General features: G+C 46.1%; 2 protein-coding genes across 9 annotated transcripts; both read left to right on the top strand.

Annotated features, from left to right (window-relative positions):
* Window positions 1–1853: 1853 nt before the first annotated feature.
* On the top strand, window positions 1854–3260 carry LOC108550774 (uncharacterized serine-rich protein C215.13). The gene is made up of 4 exons (XM_017904629.1): window positions 1854–1994; window positions 2080–2403; window positions 2615–2734; window positions 2844–3260. Exons 1-4 carry the CDS (start codon window positions 1937–1939, stop codon window positions 3014–3016), a joined length of 675 nt encoding a protein of 224 aa, XP_017760118.1. The 5' UTR covers window positions 1854–1936; the 3' UTR covers window positions 3017–3260.
* An 836-nt stretch (window positions 3261–4096) lies between these two features.
* Window positions 4097–16582, top strand: MESR3 (misexpression suppressor of ras 3). Of its 8 annotated transcripts, none has more exons than XM_017904621.1 (4): window positions 4097–4863; window positions 14236–14502; window positions 14577–14789; window positions 14861–16582. In XM_017904621.1, exons 2-4 carry the CDS (start codon window positions 14242–14244, stop codon window positions 15197–15199), a joined length of 813 nt encoding a protein of 270 aa, XP_017760110.1. In that variant the 5' UTR covers window positions 4097–4863; window positions 14236–14241; the 3' UTR covers window positions 15200–16582. The 8 variants fall into 8 exon arrangements, with proteins under 8 accessions (XP_017760110.1, XP_017760117.1, XP_017760114.1 ...); XM_017904628.1 differs by lacking the exon at window positions 4097–4863 and adding an exon at window positions 4986–5408; XM_017904625.1 differs by lacking the exon at window positions 4097–4863 and adding an exon at window positions 5823–6292.
* The last annotated feature ends 650 nt before the right edge of the window (window positions 16583–17232 follow it).

Raw genomic sequence — 17232 nt, 5'->3', positions numbered from 1 at the left:
TTCTAAGATGATTATCTCGACTTATTCCTAATGGCTTACTAAGTTAAATGAAAGAAGGAAAGATGACTCGTTGCAATGAAATTTTTAGATTGTTACGTCCCTGTTTCGATGATTTTCTTCGTCGTTCAATCATAACCGAAACGCGCTCGTTCAATTCGGTATTGGTCCAATTAAATAAATGAGCATGGTAAAATATGGTCAATCATTCTGGGGTATTGCTACTTAATCGTCTTCTCACTTTCTACGAACTTTCGAAAAAACGGCCTGTGCCATGTGTAAGCCTTTATTTCCTTCTATATGAACGTAACTACGATATTAGTTTCATCTCCAAACTATTTGCATACTAAAATACGTAATTGTATAAGTAACGTTGCATTGGCAAAATATGCGAAATAAGTAAAGTAATGGTTAAATCATATAGAAGAATATAGGCATTTATGCCGTTATTTCGTAAGTTCGATATCGAAACAGATAAAACAGTAAAAAATTTTAAGACGATTAGATACCAAAGCTCAAGGATGATCAATTTTATTTTACCACGTAAAATTTTAATCGTATTAGAAACGGCAACATATGTAACTAACTTTAATAGATTCTAAACATTGTTTTTTCGTTTTCTTAGTCGGAAAAACCCTGGGACACCTTGTATAGGTATGTACTTATGTAGGGGAAAGGAGAGATATTCCTTTCGTTATCAAAAAATTGAACAAAAAATGACTTTGAACATGACTGGAAAACTCGATTGTATTTTAGATAACGAAACTATGGCAATATTCAAGTAAAAAAATTATATTATTTAAAGGAAGTTAGGGGTTTCGGAAAGTATCGCCTCACCTGGTTTAACCCCCAGATACTCGATACTAATCGAACAAGCTGTTTCAATAAATTTTAACAAATGCTAATTTACGCTAATATTTGCAACTCGTGTATGACTTACTTTGTTTATGCAACTTGTCGCAATTATTTATAAACGTATAATATATTACATGAAACTATATTTAATTCAATTATCGATAATTCTTCTAATAATTAAAAAAAAAGAATAGAGATTAAAAGACAATTACTTAGCTATGTTATGATAGAGTGATATCAAGAACGTATTAAAGCAACCGAATTTGCCGCACACGAGAGTATGTCTAAAACGTTGCATGTTCACATTGTAACGTGGAATAAAAATCGAACGAAATGACAAAACATCTTCCTAGAATTACAGAAAATATAGCTGTAGTTAGTTATCCTATGAGATTCTTAAAATCTTGGTAGAGAAACAGTATCGAGTAGTAAACTGAACCCTCCAAGTAACTTTTATGTTGGAAATTTTTAAGACTGTCTGGTAAAGAAATGAACATGATCTCCGAGTTTGTTAAGTGATGTGTTATTAGGAAATTAACTCTCGAACCCAACATCACGCGTTGACTGCATATCGATGTCCTTATCATAAGTCAGTAGGACCTCGTTTTACCCTACATTCTACATTACTTCTACTATATTGAATTTATAAATTGAATACATTCCTAGAAATAATCTTAATTTTATTTGTTTAAATTGTGGTTTAACTTGAATTACAATGATAAAGTTTTATAAAATTCGTATTATATGTGAAATCGTAAACTGATTTATCAGCAAAAATATTCCCCTGATAAGTAAACTTTTCTCTTCTCAAATAAGATAATTCGAAGATAGATCGATACGACACACAGACAGAAACACGTATAGGGAAACAACGAATTAGTGATACTTGATTTTTTCGCGCAAGTTAATCGCATGTCGTCAATGTAGTGATATCGATTGGAGATATCTATTCAGATAAGGGTAAAATTTCTCGCAACAAGCTTATAAATAACCTGTATCTCTGTGCTTCATAATATTCGCGCATGAACACTAGTAGTATCAACGTGAATCGAAATAGTGAAATCGAATAGTAAAATCAGGAAACATGAAGATGCAATTTTCGGTAATTGTGTTCGCCATCGGACTCATTACTATACAGCCGGGTAAGATATCAGTATCATAGAGTTCTATAGGATATTTAATAAATCATTTATTTTTAACTGTGAAAATCATATATACCTATTTTAGAATTAGGAAGGGCGTTGAAGTGTTTTGAATGTAATCCTGCTCAAAATGATTGTAAGCTGTCAGAAAATGTTGTGCTGAAGGAGTGTCAAATTATAACAACTCCAAAACCGGCCAGCTCCAGCACTTCGGTAAGCTCGTCAACATCTTCGGGAAGCCCGGCAACAGCTTCGTCGACAGGCTCGTCAACATCTTCGGAAAGCCCGGCAACAGCTTCGTCGATAGTCTCGTCAACATCTTCGGAAAGCCCGGCAACAGCTTCGTCGACAGTCTCGTCATCATTTTCGTTAAGTCCTCCGGGAAAAGGGGAAAGTGATGCGTCAAGCGGTATGTAAATACTCACATATGGATTCATATGCATTGTTTCTTTAATCAAATTTTTATTTACTACTAAGGTGTAGTGAATCTTCTATTTCGAGCAATTTAGCAGGGAGTTAGTAGAAAAAAATATTCATAAGTAGGATTCTATGGATTAAATTTCAAATTATCTCCGTTGTATATCGAATTTATAATATCGATAATATCGAATTTGTTTCAGATCAATCACCGAGTAATGAAAATGTTAATAGAAAGCGTAGGAGTATGATCAACCCTTTGTTACAAGGATATCAGGTCGACACATACGCTGAGGAGAGTCGGTGTTATAGCATTATTAAGAGTGAGACATTATTTTATATAATATTTTTGTTTTTCTTTTTCTTTGTGAACAATTCATTGGAAATATGTAGAAATCGTGAATTATGTACGACAATTTTAATTTTTTGCAGCGGTAAATGGATCAGAAGTCACGGAACGTGGTTGTACGGAAAGCGCGAAATTCTGCGAAAATAAAGAAGGATGTAAACTCTGTGACACCGATGAATGTAACAATGGAGCGTCAAATATTGTTTTTTCATCTATGATTTTGTCCATGGCAATAATCGTACTTTTTACGAAATAGACTTGTGAATTTATGCGTTGTGAAATGAATTTTTTCGAGGATCCGAAATGCCCTGAATTATAACAAATTCTTTGTTTACCCTTGAAAAATAACGATATTTAATCGAAATATTTAGCTTCACATACAAGACTTGATACATTCGATGAGAGTTTTACGAATAACACTTGCAATTACAGTTAGAATCCCAAATTATTGTATTTATGTTTATCTAATTGTGAAATAAAAGATTGTTCATTGTTAGATAGAGCAGAAATTGTCAAAATTAGTGGAGACGCTGGCGAAACTGTCGTGGGAAAGTTGATTCGTTTTGTGATGGTTGCATCCGATAAAGTGATGGTACATGTTGTAGATACGTGTGATAGTCACGTATCAGGACATTGCACTTTACGTTGGAAACGAAATTAATCGTAGACGAAAGTATATCGAGAATAGTTAATTAGTTGTTTAACGAGCAACCATAAAGAGCGAGGGGGGTCGTACGTGTAAGAGCAACGAACTCGTTGCATTCGATACGTTCCAGTCGTTATCCGTTACGTTCAAACCTTTTAACGAAAATATTTCTCGCGCGGGAATGACTGGAAAGTGGTCGTTTGACGTATCGAAGAAATCTCATTAAACATCGTGATTGCAACGTTATCTAATTTCGATTTGTTTTCGTTCTGTAACCGAAAAGATATAAATCGAATAACGAAGCAATATCGAAGACGAAGCGAGAAATCTTCAACCGTGCGTTGTTGTAACCGTTATCTTTCTGCATCTTTTTCGCGTTATAACATGTTCCGAATACGAAACACAATCATGTATCCGGCAAACGATCCGATATTAAACGTATCGCACGAAAAATTCAAATCATTCGAATACGTAAAATGGCAACTGTCCAGTGTGTGCGCGTTAAGTAGACATTTTTAATTATACGATCGGAGAGGGTGTGAGAATCCTGTTGAAAAGACGCGACGGGAGGAGAAGGGAAGAAAGGCGTAAGTGTAGCGAAAATGGCGCGTAATCGGTGATGGTTGAACGAACAGTGAGTGACGAGTGAGACCGACGAATGAAAGAAAAAGCCGAACGAGAGAGGAGTAGAAATGGAGGAACGTAGGATAAAAGGAAAATAAGAGAAGAATGGTGGAGAGATGGAGGTAATTAGGAAGGCGTGAACTGGCTCCGCTGACGAGCTGCACAACGATGCGTGTACGTGTAAGTGCGTTTGCTCGCGCGCGCAGTGGTACGCGATACGAATTCGGGCATGCTCGTGAACGTGCTCGCGCTTCGTGCGCCTCCTCGCTTGCTTGCTCGCACGCTCGCTCGCTCGCTCGCCCGTCCATCCGTTCGTTCGTTCGTTCGTTCGTTCCTTGTGAATTCTGGCGTTACTCGCAAGGGTACGCGCACTGTCGAGCAACTCGATTCGTCGGAGCTGCGCCGAGCGTCCCCACGGCTCGCGCGGGGAAGCTCAGTCTACCGTCACCATTCGCGAGTGTCGTTTCGTCACCATTCCCGTCGCTTTCGTGTTTTTCTTTCAAAATTGCCGATACAAGCGTTTCTACGTTACTCCGTGTCACTATTCTTTGTCCTGTCCATATCGTTCCTCTTGTTACCACGCGTGGTGAAATCGAAGAAGAAAGACGAAGAGAGAAAAAAGAGTGGGAGAGGAAGAAATCTGTACGAGTGAAGAAGGAAATCGAACGAATTGCTTCTGTCAGGTTGTCAAGGATCGGCTGGCGCGCGTTGATCGGTTTATCGAGCTCGGTTGTCATGTACGACCGACGAATTTAAATTTTTTCCGCGTTCGTTCCCAAACGCCAGGCAGGATTTCTAGACCGAGCCTTTCCTGGATTTTCGTGCACGATAACGTGAGTATCTCTCTGGCTTGTTCGACACGCGTAAATCGCTACTTGGCTATTTTATATTTGGCGGGAAGTTTGGCGAACGTTTCGAGATGGTTTGGAGACCGTTTGCAGACTGTTTGGAGACGTGGTCGAGTGGTTGCGATATGGTCGGAAATCGAGAGCGAGTAACCTTGAAAATTGGAGGTTGTGCCAATGGAATTGGCACTGTGCCGCCGTATGTTGGTTTTTGCCGCTGCCATCATAGCCGCGACGTTTGCCGCATCGGACGCATCGATGGCGCTTTGAACTTTGCGAAGGAACAGGCGTCGCGTCGTCGCTGGCTCGAAAAGGAAGCGAACAGTGTGTGGTGTCCGATCTTCGTTTCGTACGTTTACGTATGCGTATACGTTATTCTACGTTACGCGTGGATTCGCGATGCGCATTCGTATTATCGCGTTACGCGTTAAATATCGAACGTAGACCGATTCGTCGTTTCGTAGTCGACGAGCGTATTCTATCCCAGTGGTTGTCGAAATTCGAACAAGACCATCGTTTCGCCGCTGCATCTGGTAATCACCTGTGCGGTTACTACGCTTTCCTCGATGTTAATTCCAACCTTTTGCCTCGATATTCCCTTATCCCGGAAGCAAAGACATTCGGCTCGTTGAACTCGTTAAGGGATGCGAGTCTGTCTTTGCTCAGCTTCCGCTAACGAGGGCAACAAAGCGTTCGTTAACCGTAAATATTCGTTGCGTTGCGCAGGAGTCGCAAAGTTGAATGCACAGGATCCGTAGTTTGCGTTTGCTCACTCGCGCTCTACGAAATCCCGTAACCTTCTTCTTCCCTCCTCGCTTTACACTCCCTCTCTCGTTCTCTCCCTTCCCATCTCTTCCTCTCTCAGACAGGATTTTTTAACGTAAGAAAAACGTAGCATATTTCCCACGTCGATCCTTCCCGGCACGGTGTTTACGCTGTGGAGAAAAATACGAGCACTGCGACGACCACGACGTCGACCACGACGACACCGGCTCTGGTACACTATCGAGACTAGATAAAACTTGCTACCGAAATCAGAACGCGGGAACGAAGGCAAAAGGGAAAACGCGCGATTGCGATCCGTACTGTCGGTTCTCGCGAACCGCGCGCGTTGTTTCTCCTACTCGCGTTCGAACGTGTGTTGCGTGCACGTTAAATCGATCAGTGTCTGCTGCGCGTTGCACGCCATTCCGTTACAATAATTAATTTTCGCGCAATTGCTACGATCGATATCTAGACGCGGCGAAGTAAACTCGAGCGAAGATGGTAATTACGAAACGGAAGAAAGCGGTAGTACGGTAAAGGTTGCACCGTCCTAATCGTAGAACGGAGAAGTAACACGGATTCGCAAGCTCGCGTAATCGTCGAATTAATCGAGACACGGTTGTCGACCACGCTCGCACTAAAAATTGCATCGGTACGTCAAGTTTACGGATTTCGTAAACCAGATGCAATGGCATCCAATTTCTTTCGAATTCGATAACCCACTTTGGTTTCGTAACGGAGCAAACACCGTTCTTCGTCTTGCTCCATTTCGTTACGTTAGGGACTTTGTGTGCATTCCTCGAACACGCGCGTTCTTCCCGCCTTTTCCTCTCCAATATCCGGCAAGGTCCGAATTTCCTTTGGATCTTATCTCGAATCGTGAGCAAGGCTGCGCGTGTGCGCGTGAGCGCGTGACGATTACCTTATCGAGCCACCTAAGAAATTCCGTCGCCTCGACGATGTTTTAACTCGAGTTAACGCGATCGTGGTCGTTGTCGGATAGTTGGTGCAACGTCGATACTCGACTGGAAGTAAAAATTTCCAGGGGACAGAAGCAACGCGGAATCCACCTCTCATCAACGTTTCATCGCTCCGTTTTCCGTCGTTTTATCCATTTACTTTTTCGAAAAGTAACGCACTCGGTGAGATAAGATCGTGACCGAACGGCGAGAAAAATAACGACGCAGCTTTTCAATAGCGAAAATAAAGGAGCAAGAACGGTGAGTACGGGAAACGCGAAGAGGCAAGGAGGAAGCACGGCGTACAGCCGCGCGTTTGAAAGGCGTACCGAAGGATAACGTCGCGGCTAGTAGAGTGCTCGTACGCGTAGGTACGTGCGTGCGTATACGCGTAACAGGATGGCTGGTGCTCGTCCACGTTGTTCGGCGAAGGAATCTCGCGCGGTCGGAGAAATCGAGAATCTGGAACTTGGCGAGAGTAACAACCGCGCAATTTTCCGGATATCCGTTCGGACTATGAGCAACCGAAACTCGCGAAGCCAGTTCACCCACGACATTGAAAGTTACGAGCGGGGAGAAATCAGCGCGCTCCGTTTTGCCCAACTGTGTTTCCCGCAACGGTTAACAATCGGTCACCCGTTATTAACCGTTTATCCGTGTCCCCGCACCGTTTCCGAATTTTCTTCCATTTCCATTTTCTTTCACCGCGACGATCGTCAACCATCCGAGCGTAGACCGTCTCTCTTTCGTCGACCGTGTGCCAAAATGCGACGCGTACATTTACGAAGAAGAAATACGAGGGAAAAGAGTAAAAGAAAAGACGAGAGAGAGAGAGAGAGACAGAGAGAAGGAAAAGAAAAAAAGAGGAGCAGAAGAAGGCAGTGAGGCCCAGGGCTAGCCAGTTCATCGACCTATCGTCCGGTCTCCTTAGCCCCTCGTTCTTCACCTTTCTCTCGACACTTGGTTTCTCTTTCTCTCTGTAAACTCTTTTCCGTTGGTCCCGACTTGCAGGAATCTCGCTTCGCTCGAGATATCAACGACGCGCCGATTTCGCTCGCCAAATACTCGCGAGATTCGGCCAATCCTAAAACGTGTCGAAACGGTTCTCGCGATCTTCCGTGCGATCGATTTCCAAAGAAATATCCTCTTATTTCCGCCTTGCAAACGCAACTCCGAAGGAACGAACGAACGAACGAACGAACGGGAATCGTTTATACCCGTCCGGCTTAGCATTTATTCTATCTTTATGCGTTTAATTAGACCGTTGCGCAGCCGTGAGATTTTTCCTTTTCTCTCTCTCTCTCTCTCTCTCTCTCTCTCTCTCTCTCTCTCTCTTGCTCTCTCTGCTCGAACATCGGCATACGCGTGAAACGTAGTACGCGCGTATGAAAATTTCTATAACCTCGTTCGAACGTATCGCATAGTTAGGTGTCACGGTTATGGTTACATGTCTGACCATTTTTCGTTTTCTCGTTCGCGGTATTTCGGTGAGATCGCGGTGTCCATTAGGATAGCGAATGCCCGGATTATTAGTCGAAAATGATAATAGAATTGAATTTTCCAACCAGATTCTATAGCACTGCAATGGCTATAGCTGGCAAGTAGTATCTTTCCCTTGCTTCATCTTCTTTACGCGTACCGCGCTGGTCATACGCCAAAAGCAAACTACTTTAGACGGACTGTACGCGCACCTTGAAATTAATCGGCGCGAAATTAAACCGGTTTTACGATGCCTTCCACTCGTTAGTCCCGGGGAAATTAATGTATATCGATTTCAACGGAACATCTAACGTCGGCGAACGGGTCTGTCGGAGAGTTGGAAAGAGATAACGACGATGAGAAAGAATACGTCACGGAAGGTATCATCTCGCGAATCGTTTTTTTCCTTCCAATCTCTTTCTTTTCTTCCTTTCCGCGCGGGTTATTACCTCGTAGCATTTACGCTATACACCTTTTACCTTGGTAGAAACAGGTCTGCTTCCACTCGTAACCGATGCTCCACATTTTTATCCCGACAGGTGAAATTCGAGGTACGAAAAATTTTGAGCTACGGTAGAATAACGATTTATTCGCGCGCTCTTTTCTCGCCCAACTATGTATCCGGATGCATCACGCGATAATCGTCGTTTATAAATTATAAACGAGCAAAGTCGAAGAGAAGAGGGAGACTTGTCCTTTTCCCCTTTCTTCTTTTTCTTTTCGTTGGTCCAGAGAAAATTATCCACCCGATGGAAGCTTCTCTCGCGGTAGAGAATCGCGATCGAAGGGAAGACATCGGGCCACAGAGCGTGTATTTATACGCGTACAGCAGGTAACCGGATCTAAATCCGCGTGAAGCGAAATCGCTTCCAAAATTCAAGATCCAGTTGTCGGAATTTTCGCGACTCGACGACACGGACGAAGCGCGAGAATGGGGAATAAAGAGTATGCAACACCGCGTAGGTACCGCATGTACATGATACTATAGAAATTGTCCTTTCTTCTCACGGACGAATGTCATGTGTCAAGACCCTAAAACCTCGTTCGGAACAGGAAGACTGGCCGAGAATACAGGCTGGAACAAGGTCGAATTTGCGATTTGTAGGTCGGCCGGTTCCAGACCCCGCGGTTAAAAGTACGTTTCACGATCGGCATACCGTGACCGTAAACGTTATCTAACGCGAGCACGTTAACGATTGCACCGTGGTATCGATAACTCGCCGTCTCGCACCGACGCCGATAAATCTAATCGACGTTATCGCTTGTTCTTTTCGGCTGTTACGAAATATCGTATCATCGGAATCGCATCTCCGATGCGTGTATGTATAGCCTCGCGTAAACTACGATGGTTGGTTAACAGTCCGTGATCCTGGTACGAGTTAACGAATCATTAGCGGTTCTGTTAGTCCGTTAATGCCTCTTAACCCTTGGGAGTCTGTTTCATATCCGGTTGGCCCGAGAGAGACTCACAAGTCGAGAGACAACGCTTGTCGCACGCTTGCGTCATGCGTATACTTACCTAGAGTACACACGAGTACGAGACGTACGACGATTAGGAGAGGCTTTGTAAACGCCTACTGGAGAAAAAGGAAGGGAGAGAAGACGAAGCTCGTTTGAATTTCCATTTTTCAACGATATCTCGAGTCCGACGTGTCGTCGTTGTACGTATCGAACGTTGTATCGCGATCGCGCGACCCGCGCCATGTCCATCGTCGACTTTAACGACTGTTACGTAATAATTGTCGACGCGAAGTTACGCTCGTGCTCGACGAGTTACGGTGGACTATAAAAACGAAAATCGGAAAATTCTCCGATAAATTCGTGGCTAACGTAGCTAACGTGGTTCAGCCCAGAAGTTTATCGGTTAAAAACAACGACCATCTGGTATCGGGGTGCACGATCGTTAATTAATCGCCATTTTATGTCCGTTAGCATCTCGACGCTGTTCTAAGCGCAACCAAGGAAAGAGCTTAGAAAGGAAAGAGATGTCTATCTGGTTGGGAGAATCCTGACGGAATCACGCGAACGAAACGACTGGCTCGCGTTCGCACGGTTCGTCGTCGCGCGCGCGCGTGCGTGTACGCGTGTGTACGCGTGTTGGCGCGTTTCGGTCGACTTGAAACGTAAAACGAAAATTGCGTATTTTCAATGTCGCTGTTCGTGGAAGAATAGCGCTGTACCGTGCTGGCCCTGAAAAGCGCGTTATTATTTTTCGAGGACGATAACGCACGTTCCACGAACGTGACCGGACTGCCGGTGTGCGCGTTCTCGTCTCGAAAGCTTCGTTCGCGCGTTTTCGCGACGAGCCGCAAACGGCACGAATATTACCAGTGGCTCGCGCGTTCCACGACATTTTCCGATCGCTCGAAACCACGGGCTAGGATCGCCGTTTCGTTATCGAGCAGAGGATATCGATAAAATGCCAACGATAGAGAGAAGGAACTGCCTCGAGTTACTTATCCCGATAGATTTGCGCCGAACGAATGGATAAGTCGACGGAACGAAAAGCGGTCCCGTTAAACGTCGTCGTGGAGAGAGAGAGAGAGAGAGCGAATGGAACTTTCGATATTTCTGTAGCGTTTGGCGAATATCGAAATGACTAGAAGGAGAAGGAAGAGGAGCAGTCTGTGGCGGGTGGGTGGTGGTGGTTGCTATAGGATAATCTTGAACGACGGCAGGGTAGTTGGGTGGTACAGCGATAAGTCGTCTCTCGAGGCCAACCCTGAACGATAACCCGGTGTGTAACGATGGATGACGTCACGCGGTGGCCGGAGGGGCAGCATCGGAATCGAGGCTCCTCGCCTCCAGCCACTCTCCTCCAGCCTCCCCTCTGCCAGGATAACCTGTTCTAGCGCCCTGTTTCATCGATCCATCCTTCGCGCCGGAACTGTCGTCGTTCTCCTATACCTACTCGAAAACTTGCACGATTCTCTTTGCCGCGGAGAAACTCGGTCCAAACTCTCTTCTTTCGCTTCATCCGGTTCCGCGGGTATGTTCGTCGCGTTCGAGATACGCGAAACGTGTCCGTCGAAGAGAAGAAGAACGCGCTTTTCGATGAAATCTTAATCGTCTCGCGTAATCGTTGGCTCGTCCTCGTGATCGTGACGCACGATCTTTCCTGCCGATCGTTGGAAGCTGCGCATATCCCGCGCGAGACGAACCGCGTCGGTCGTGAAGAAAGAATAATTGCCGCAAGATATTACGGACGTTGTCTCGCCAGTTTCCCGTATCGACGCGTACGCGCGTCTACTCGCCCACTCTCGCTTACTCGAGAACCAGAAGTTTCTTTCCGCGTGTATCGATGCAACGATGACTAATAATCTACGAGCATGAGCAATCTGCAAACGCGTGTTGAGAATTTATGACAGGTAGTAAACGCGTGTGTTACGCGTCTACGTGTGCACGTATGCGCGCCGAAATTGACCTCACGAATAACGACGGAGGCGCTGCGTCTCCGACTCGAACAAAATGGAGGACGCGAAAGGACGAGGAAGGAGGAAAAGGAGACGTACCCGTGTGTACGCGTATTCTCGCGGACGAATCTCAAAGTCGTTTCGACCGTCGGTTTACGTTCGCCGGGGCGGAGGGGACTCGATGACTAAGAGGCTACGTAGGCGGAAACAAATCATCAGCTCTAAATTGATATCGCGTGCGCGCGCGCGCGCGTTCTACGAGATAGTAGTTCCCGCAGTTCTTATCTTCTTGGCACGCTAGCTGTGTTTCTCGCAAATCACCGATTCACGGACGCGATAACGTTCGATACCAGATAGCCATTTATACGGCTGCATCGTCGGCCGACTGGAATTTTCCTTCGTGCGCATCGCTTCCACGCGTGAGTTTCCAATCGTATGGAAAAATATTCGGTCATTTCGAACGCGACTAGAATTCTACCTGTCTTCGTTGCTGCTACGGTAGACGGGTTTGGTTACTCGCGTACACCGTGCAGTACGCGTACTGTTATACGTACGCGATGTGTGCCGTTGGACAGCTACCGCGAGACCACGCAGCTTCTCTTCGCGCGCGAGTTTACGCGTCTTCGCGATTTCTCCGACGCTTTTTCGAATCTCGAGGATTCTTTGCCATTCTTGAATCGTTGCGCGATCGTTGGCGTTTCAAGGATATCTATGCGACGTGCTCGACGAATACGCTGCATGACGCGGCGAGCTAGAGTCGCGATGCGTCGAACGCGAGATGCAGCAGCTACGCCGATGATCGTTCAACGTCCAAACCACCGTGTCTTTCCTATTTACGCGTGCAATTTGTCTCGCGTGCCGCGTTTCCGTTCGATTCGAGATTTTTCGACGATAAGGAACGCCGACGAGCTGCTGCTGCTGGCGGAGCTGTTGGGGAGAAGCGTCGTTGATCGAGATGACGACATCCCTCGTTACGGTCGTTGGCGCGTCTTCGTAATAATTACGATACTTCTCGGTTACACACGACAGTCTCGTTTGTTCCGACGTCTCTGTCGACAACGATTATGGGTGTTCCACGGCATACAGCTGGAGGCACGGACGTCGGCCGACCGACCTCGTTGCTCTCGTTAGCTCGAGTTAGCGACTCGATCGATCGTTAGGTGCGCGTGAACGCGTACGTAAAACGAACAGACCCGAAAATCCACCTTGCTCCAACGTAGCCGCGGAGGTACGCGCGTGTATGTGCATACGTATGTAGCTGAACGCGTTACACGGAGAGTACTACGGAATTTACGGAACGGACAATAGTAAACGGCGAACAATGGCGCGGCGTGGGGACAGTTGAAAAGCATCGCCGCGTACATGCATCGATAGTACACGCTTTGACGCTTTTCGCGTACCGTTTATCGCCTGTATACTTCCCCATTGGCAGGTCGTCTGGAACGTTTGTCGCGAGAAGAACGATGCGACTGAAAGCGGGCAAAGAGACAGCGGGAAGAAGAAGAAAGCGTACCGTGAGACTCGATGTAATTGTGACAGGTGGAAAGTAGCGACGAGAACGATTGCTCGTCGTGGTACGAATGTCTGAAAAATTCTGATTGCGTTAGTCTCTCTTATCAGAGAGGTACAGTTGATCGTTGGAAAGATATCGCGGTGTAATTGACCGATAACGGGTCGATGAAAATATCGAAGCGAAAGGAAGATGTACGATCGTAACGTTAAAATAAATACCGATATCGAGATCTTGCGTGTTCCCCTCGCCGCATATAGGTATACACGTAAGTATACGTGTAGCGCTGCGTAGCGAAAAAGATGGCCGATTTTTCTCGGGACATTCCCGACGCGAAAAAAAGCTACGGAGAATTTCGTACCCACGAACATGGCGAACAATCAGGCGGTCTCGTGAGAACGCGAGAAGAAACGATCCGCGAGCGTATTTATCGCGAGTCGATCTACGAGCAAACAGTCCCGAGTTCTTATCGGCTCGAAATAATGGCGCATCCTCGCTGAGCGCGTTATAAACGTTATAGATAACGCGGACAATGCGCTTCCGGTGTGCGTTTCGCGCACACGAACCGCCATCCCTTTTCCTCCCTCCGAGTATACGCGTGCATACGTGTATCGTTACATCGATACGAACGCGAGGCATGCGGGCGTATTTTCTCTTTTTCTTTCCTTTCCACGAAACCTACCCCCGCGTCACAGATTTTTCGGGCCTTGTTACGCAAAAATCATCCCTTAAAATGTTTACCTACGTTTACGCTCACGTACACCGTCGAATTGGTAACGCGATCGCGTTTTCACGGTTGACCCGCACCGTCGAATCCGCGTAGGCAGTAGTAGGCTCGGTTCGAACTCGAGGAATTCTTTCCGGGTGAACCGAACCCGTCGCTCGTGTACCACGGATACGACAACCCGTATATATCGTGATTAGTCAGCCGACTAACTCGTTAAAGGCGTCGCTGTGATCGAATTAAGGTCGAACGAGAGTGGGACTTTTCTCGCCTTGATTAAGTGGGTCGTCGCTAAAACGCTATTGGTTGATTAGCTTTATCCATACCGCTATCGGCCGATGTCCCTTGCGTCATCGTGTTCCACCCAACACGACCCATTCTTTTTTTCCTTTTTCCCTTTCGGCGTGAAGGAGATGATGAACCTATCGACCCGACCGCGAGACAAGAGGGTCCGTCGTCCGTAGACGAGTTGCTCGATTCTCGAATTGAGAAGGTCCGTCTGTTTTTCAGGTAAAGATGAACGCTCCGCCGCCGGTATACGCATCCTCCTGCCCTGCGTTGCAGTCGAACCTGTCGCTGCACGGTTCGTCCTATTACAGCGAATACAGCGGAGCAGCGAGAAGGCGATTGTCGTCGACGGGAGAGGCGGATACCTCGGCTACGTCGAGCTACGAGGGTAGCGACAGTTCCGAAAACAGCGACGAATCTCGTCTCGAACCGGTCAGTCAAATGGAACGGGAGCAACTCGAAACGTTTTTCCGAGGTTTGAAATCTCAGGTAATCGAAGCTGGCTTTCCGCTTTTACGCCACTCTTGCACCGGTCTCCAACTCGCTTTTACTTCGAACCACAGGTATTCGTTTGCGAATCGTTGGCGAACTTGTACCTGGGAAACTCGTCGCAGACCGAAAGATGGGAACTACGATTCACCGGAATTCCCGTGGTGGTACTGGATCTCGGTGAAACGCGATCGAGATCGAAAAGACGAATCCAAATTCTGTTGGCCGAGCGTGGCACCTGTTTCACGCTTTGGAGAGAGACCATCGACAATTTATCGTCGTACAAGGTATGAACGATGTCGATAGACGATGAGGACGATCGACCGGTAAGATTCACTTGGTCGTGCTTTTTTCGCAGGTATCTGGCCCGGCTTTCCATACGATGTGCCTTTCGTCCGATCACACGCGTCTCGCGGGCCTCAGCTTCGACAATCCCAAGGCTGCGAACGACCTTTGGCAACACATAGAAAGACTCGTTTCCTGTCCGGAGAACATTAGTCTCTCGGTACCCGGGAAGAAGAAGAAGAAACCTGTGCAGAAGAAAGTGGTTTTACCAGCCAAGAGCAACATCAGCCAACCCTGTCAATTTCAGCACGTGACGAGCGTCGACGCGGCCGATCGATCGCGATATTTCTCCTTGCAAACCTTGGTGCCACCTTTGAACGAGCTAGAAAATTCTTTGGAAGCGAATTTCTGAGATAACGCCGAGTCGAACGAGCGTTCGCGCTCGTAATTCCACGCACACTCTCACACGCGCGCCCGCGCGCGCACTCACACACGCATACACACACGTACACGCACACGCACTCGTCCCATCCGTTGCGCCTATATGTTCTAGGAAAATTTTATCCGATAGAGTTATCCGTTAGATAAGAGATGCGTCCTGTTCCGGCGTCGCGAATCATCGCGATACGCGTGTATCCTTCGAGCTCTCGTGGACGAGCGAGACGAAACGATTTGCCAAATCTATCCGTCTTTCTGCCACATTCCGTTTCTCGGTATACATACGTACACGCGGCTTTCTTTTCGCGCTCTCGTCGTCTCGAAGTAGCACGGATTATCCTTTCCTTTTCTCTCTCTCTCTCTCTTTTCTTTTTCTTTCTCATTTTTCTCTTCCTTTCTCTTTCCGTTTCTCTTGTTTTCCGTGACAAACGAGTGATCGTTGAAAGGAATTTACGAATCTCGAGTGCCGCCCGAGGATCACTGTGCGAAGAAAAGGAATTTTCGAATGGGCGCAACGTTTCCGAATCGAGAAAAAGCGAGAATCAAAATGGATAGCCCGTTATTCCTTTTTCCTCTAATCGTAGCTATGGAAATATCGCGCTGTTAGATGTGTCGTCGAAATTTGCAATTCGGCGACCTCGTTTAGGAAAAGCGTACAGCGAGTACGCCTTTAAGGACGTCTTTTAAATGCTTCGCGCGAATTTAAGATTTCGGTTCTCTGCGATAATGTTCTTGCGGGTGCTTAGAATCATGGCGTCGCTCATCGTTCGTTGTTCATCCTAACTGCGTTATCGTCGAGTCGCGCGACTCGACGAATTTCTATTCGAAGAGGTTCGAACGAACTCGTACGAGGCACGTAAACGCGGGGGAACGACGTGGAGCGAACAGATGATGGAGAATATTTTTCAGGTATTACGAACTTTGGTCGTATCGTGACTTTTTCACGATCGGGAAAATGCTTCGTTTTTGTCGACGCGTTCTAATGCTCATCCAAGAATCTACTGTGTTATATGCTCCGAGTTTTATCAGGTTTCCAAAGTAATGCGTTTTGCGCGAATACTGTCCGAATAACGACTGCGATAAGACTGGTTCTACCATCCTATATGTATTTAGAGGAGCGATTTAAATGTAAGCATCGCGACGATAATAGCGTTTTCTTGTTATTCGACGTTGATCGTTAGTACTGAACGTTTTTCGATACGCCGATCCTTCCGACGCCACGCGTAACTTTTAATCCTCTTACTGCTGGACAGCTTGTCGCTATTTCGTTAACGTTATTGGCATCGAAGTTTTAGAATGTCAAACGGAGATGGTAGGAAAATGGGGAAGGGAAGGGAAGGGAAGAGAAGAGAAAAGAAAAGAATAGCGGAGAAAGTTAAGAAAGGATAGAAAGTTAGGAAAGGAGCTTGAAAACTACGGTGGCCGAAGAGAGCGCGGTGGTTGTAAACATTGGGTTTTCTGCTCCAAAGACGCGTCGCGTCGTAGTCGTCGTCATCCTTGAAGCGTATCGCGCGAGGAATATCGGAGGAGAATAATGGAATTTCTCGCGTTCAAAGATAATTAACGTTAACGTATTTATATAGCAATCGGTGAGAAACAATCGTCGTGTATCGAACGTATTCGTTTGCTCGAGAGATCGCTCGACCGTTTGCATGCAACAACTTCGATATCGATTAATACATTGATTTCTTTGTCTACGACTGTGATATAAATATATTTGTATAGTTACGTTTCGTAATATGTATCCGCATTGATTAATCATTTTGATATGTAAGTTTACGACCATCGTTTCGCATGTAATAATTATGATAATAAACTATAAGTTTACGTAACGGGTATCTCGCGCGTTACTCTGCCGTGTATACGCGGTGCGCAACGATCGCTCGCTTCTCGGATTAGGAGGAACCGTGCAACGAAAGCACGATTTATTTGCCAAGTACGCGAGTGATTGGAGCAATTATCGTATCTAGTCCCTTGGCTGGAACGTAACGTAAGTAGAGGACTAAG

Source organism: Eufriesea mexicana, unplaced genomic scaffold (genome assembly GCF_001483705.2).
Source record: "Eufriesea mexicana isolate 0111107269 unplaced genomic scaffold, ASM148370v2 scaffold2928, whole genome shotgun sequence".
NCBI lineage: Eukaryota > Metazoa > Arthropoda > Insecta > Hymenoptera > Apidae > Eufriesea > Eufriesea mexicana.
Note: the sequence above shows the minus strand (reverse complement) of the source record. Positions and strands in the feature narration are given on the sequence as shown.

What these genes read in the sequence shown, in the direction of transcription:
- MESR3 (XM_017904620.1), top strand. An exon ending in TCCGAGGTTTGAAATCTCAG is followed by an intron (nt 14,503 to 14,576) that starts GTAATCGAAGCT and finishes TTCGAACCACAG; the next exon opens with GTATTCGTTTGCGAATCGTT. An exon ending in ACAATTTATCGTCGTACAAG is followed by an intron (nt 14,790 to 14,860) that starts GTATGAACGATG and finishes CTTTTTTCGCAG; the next exon opens with GTATCTGGCCCGGCTTTCCA.
- LOC108550774 (XM_017904629.1), top strand. Translation starts at nt 1,937, where the DNA reads ATGAAGATGCAATTTTCGGTAATTGTGTTCGCCATCGGACTCATTACT. An exon ending in GGAAAGTGATGCGTCAAGCG is followed by an intron (nt 2,404 to 2,614) that starts GTATGTAAATAC and finishes AATTTGTTTCAG; the next exon opens with ATCAATCACCGAGTAATGAA. An exon ending in GTGTTATAGCATTATTAAGA is followed by an intron (nt 2,735 to 2,843) that starts GTGAGACATTAT and finishes AATTTTTTGCAG; the next exon opens with CGGTAAATGGATCAGAAGTC.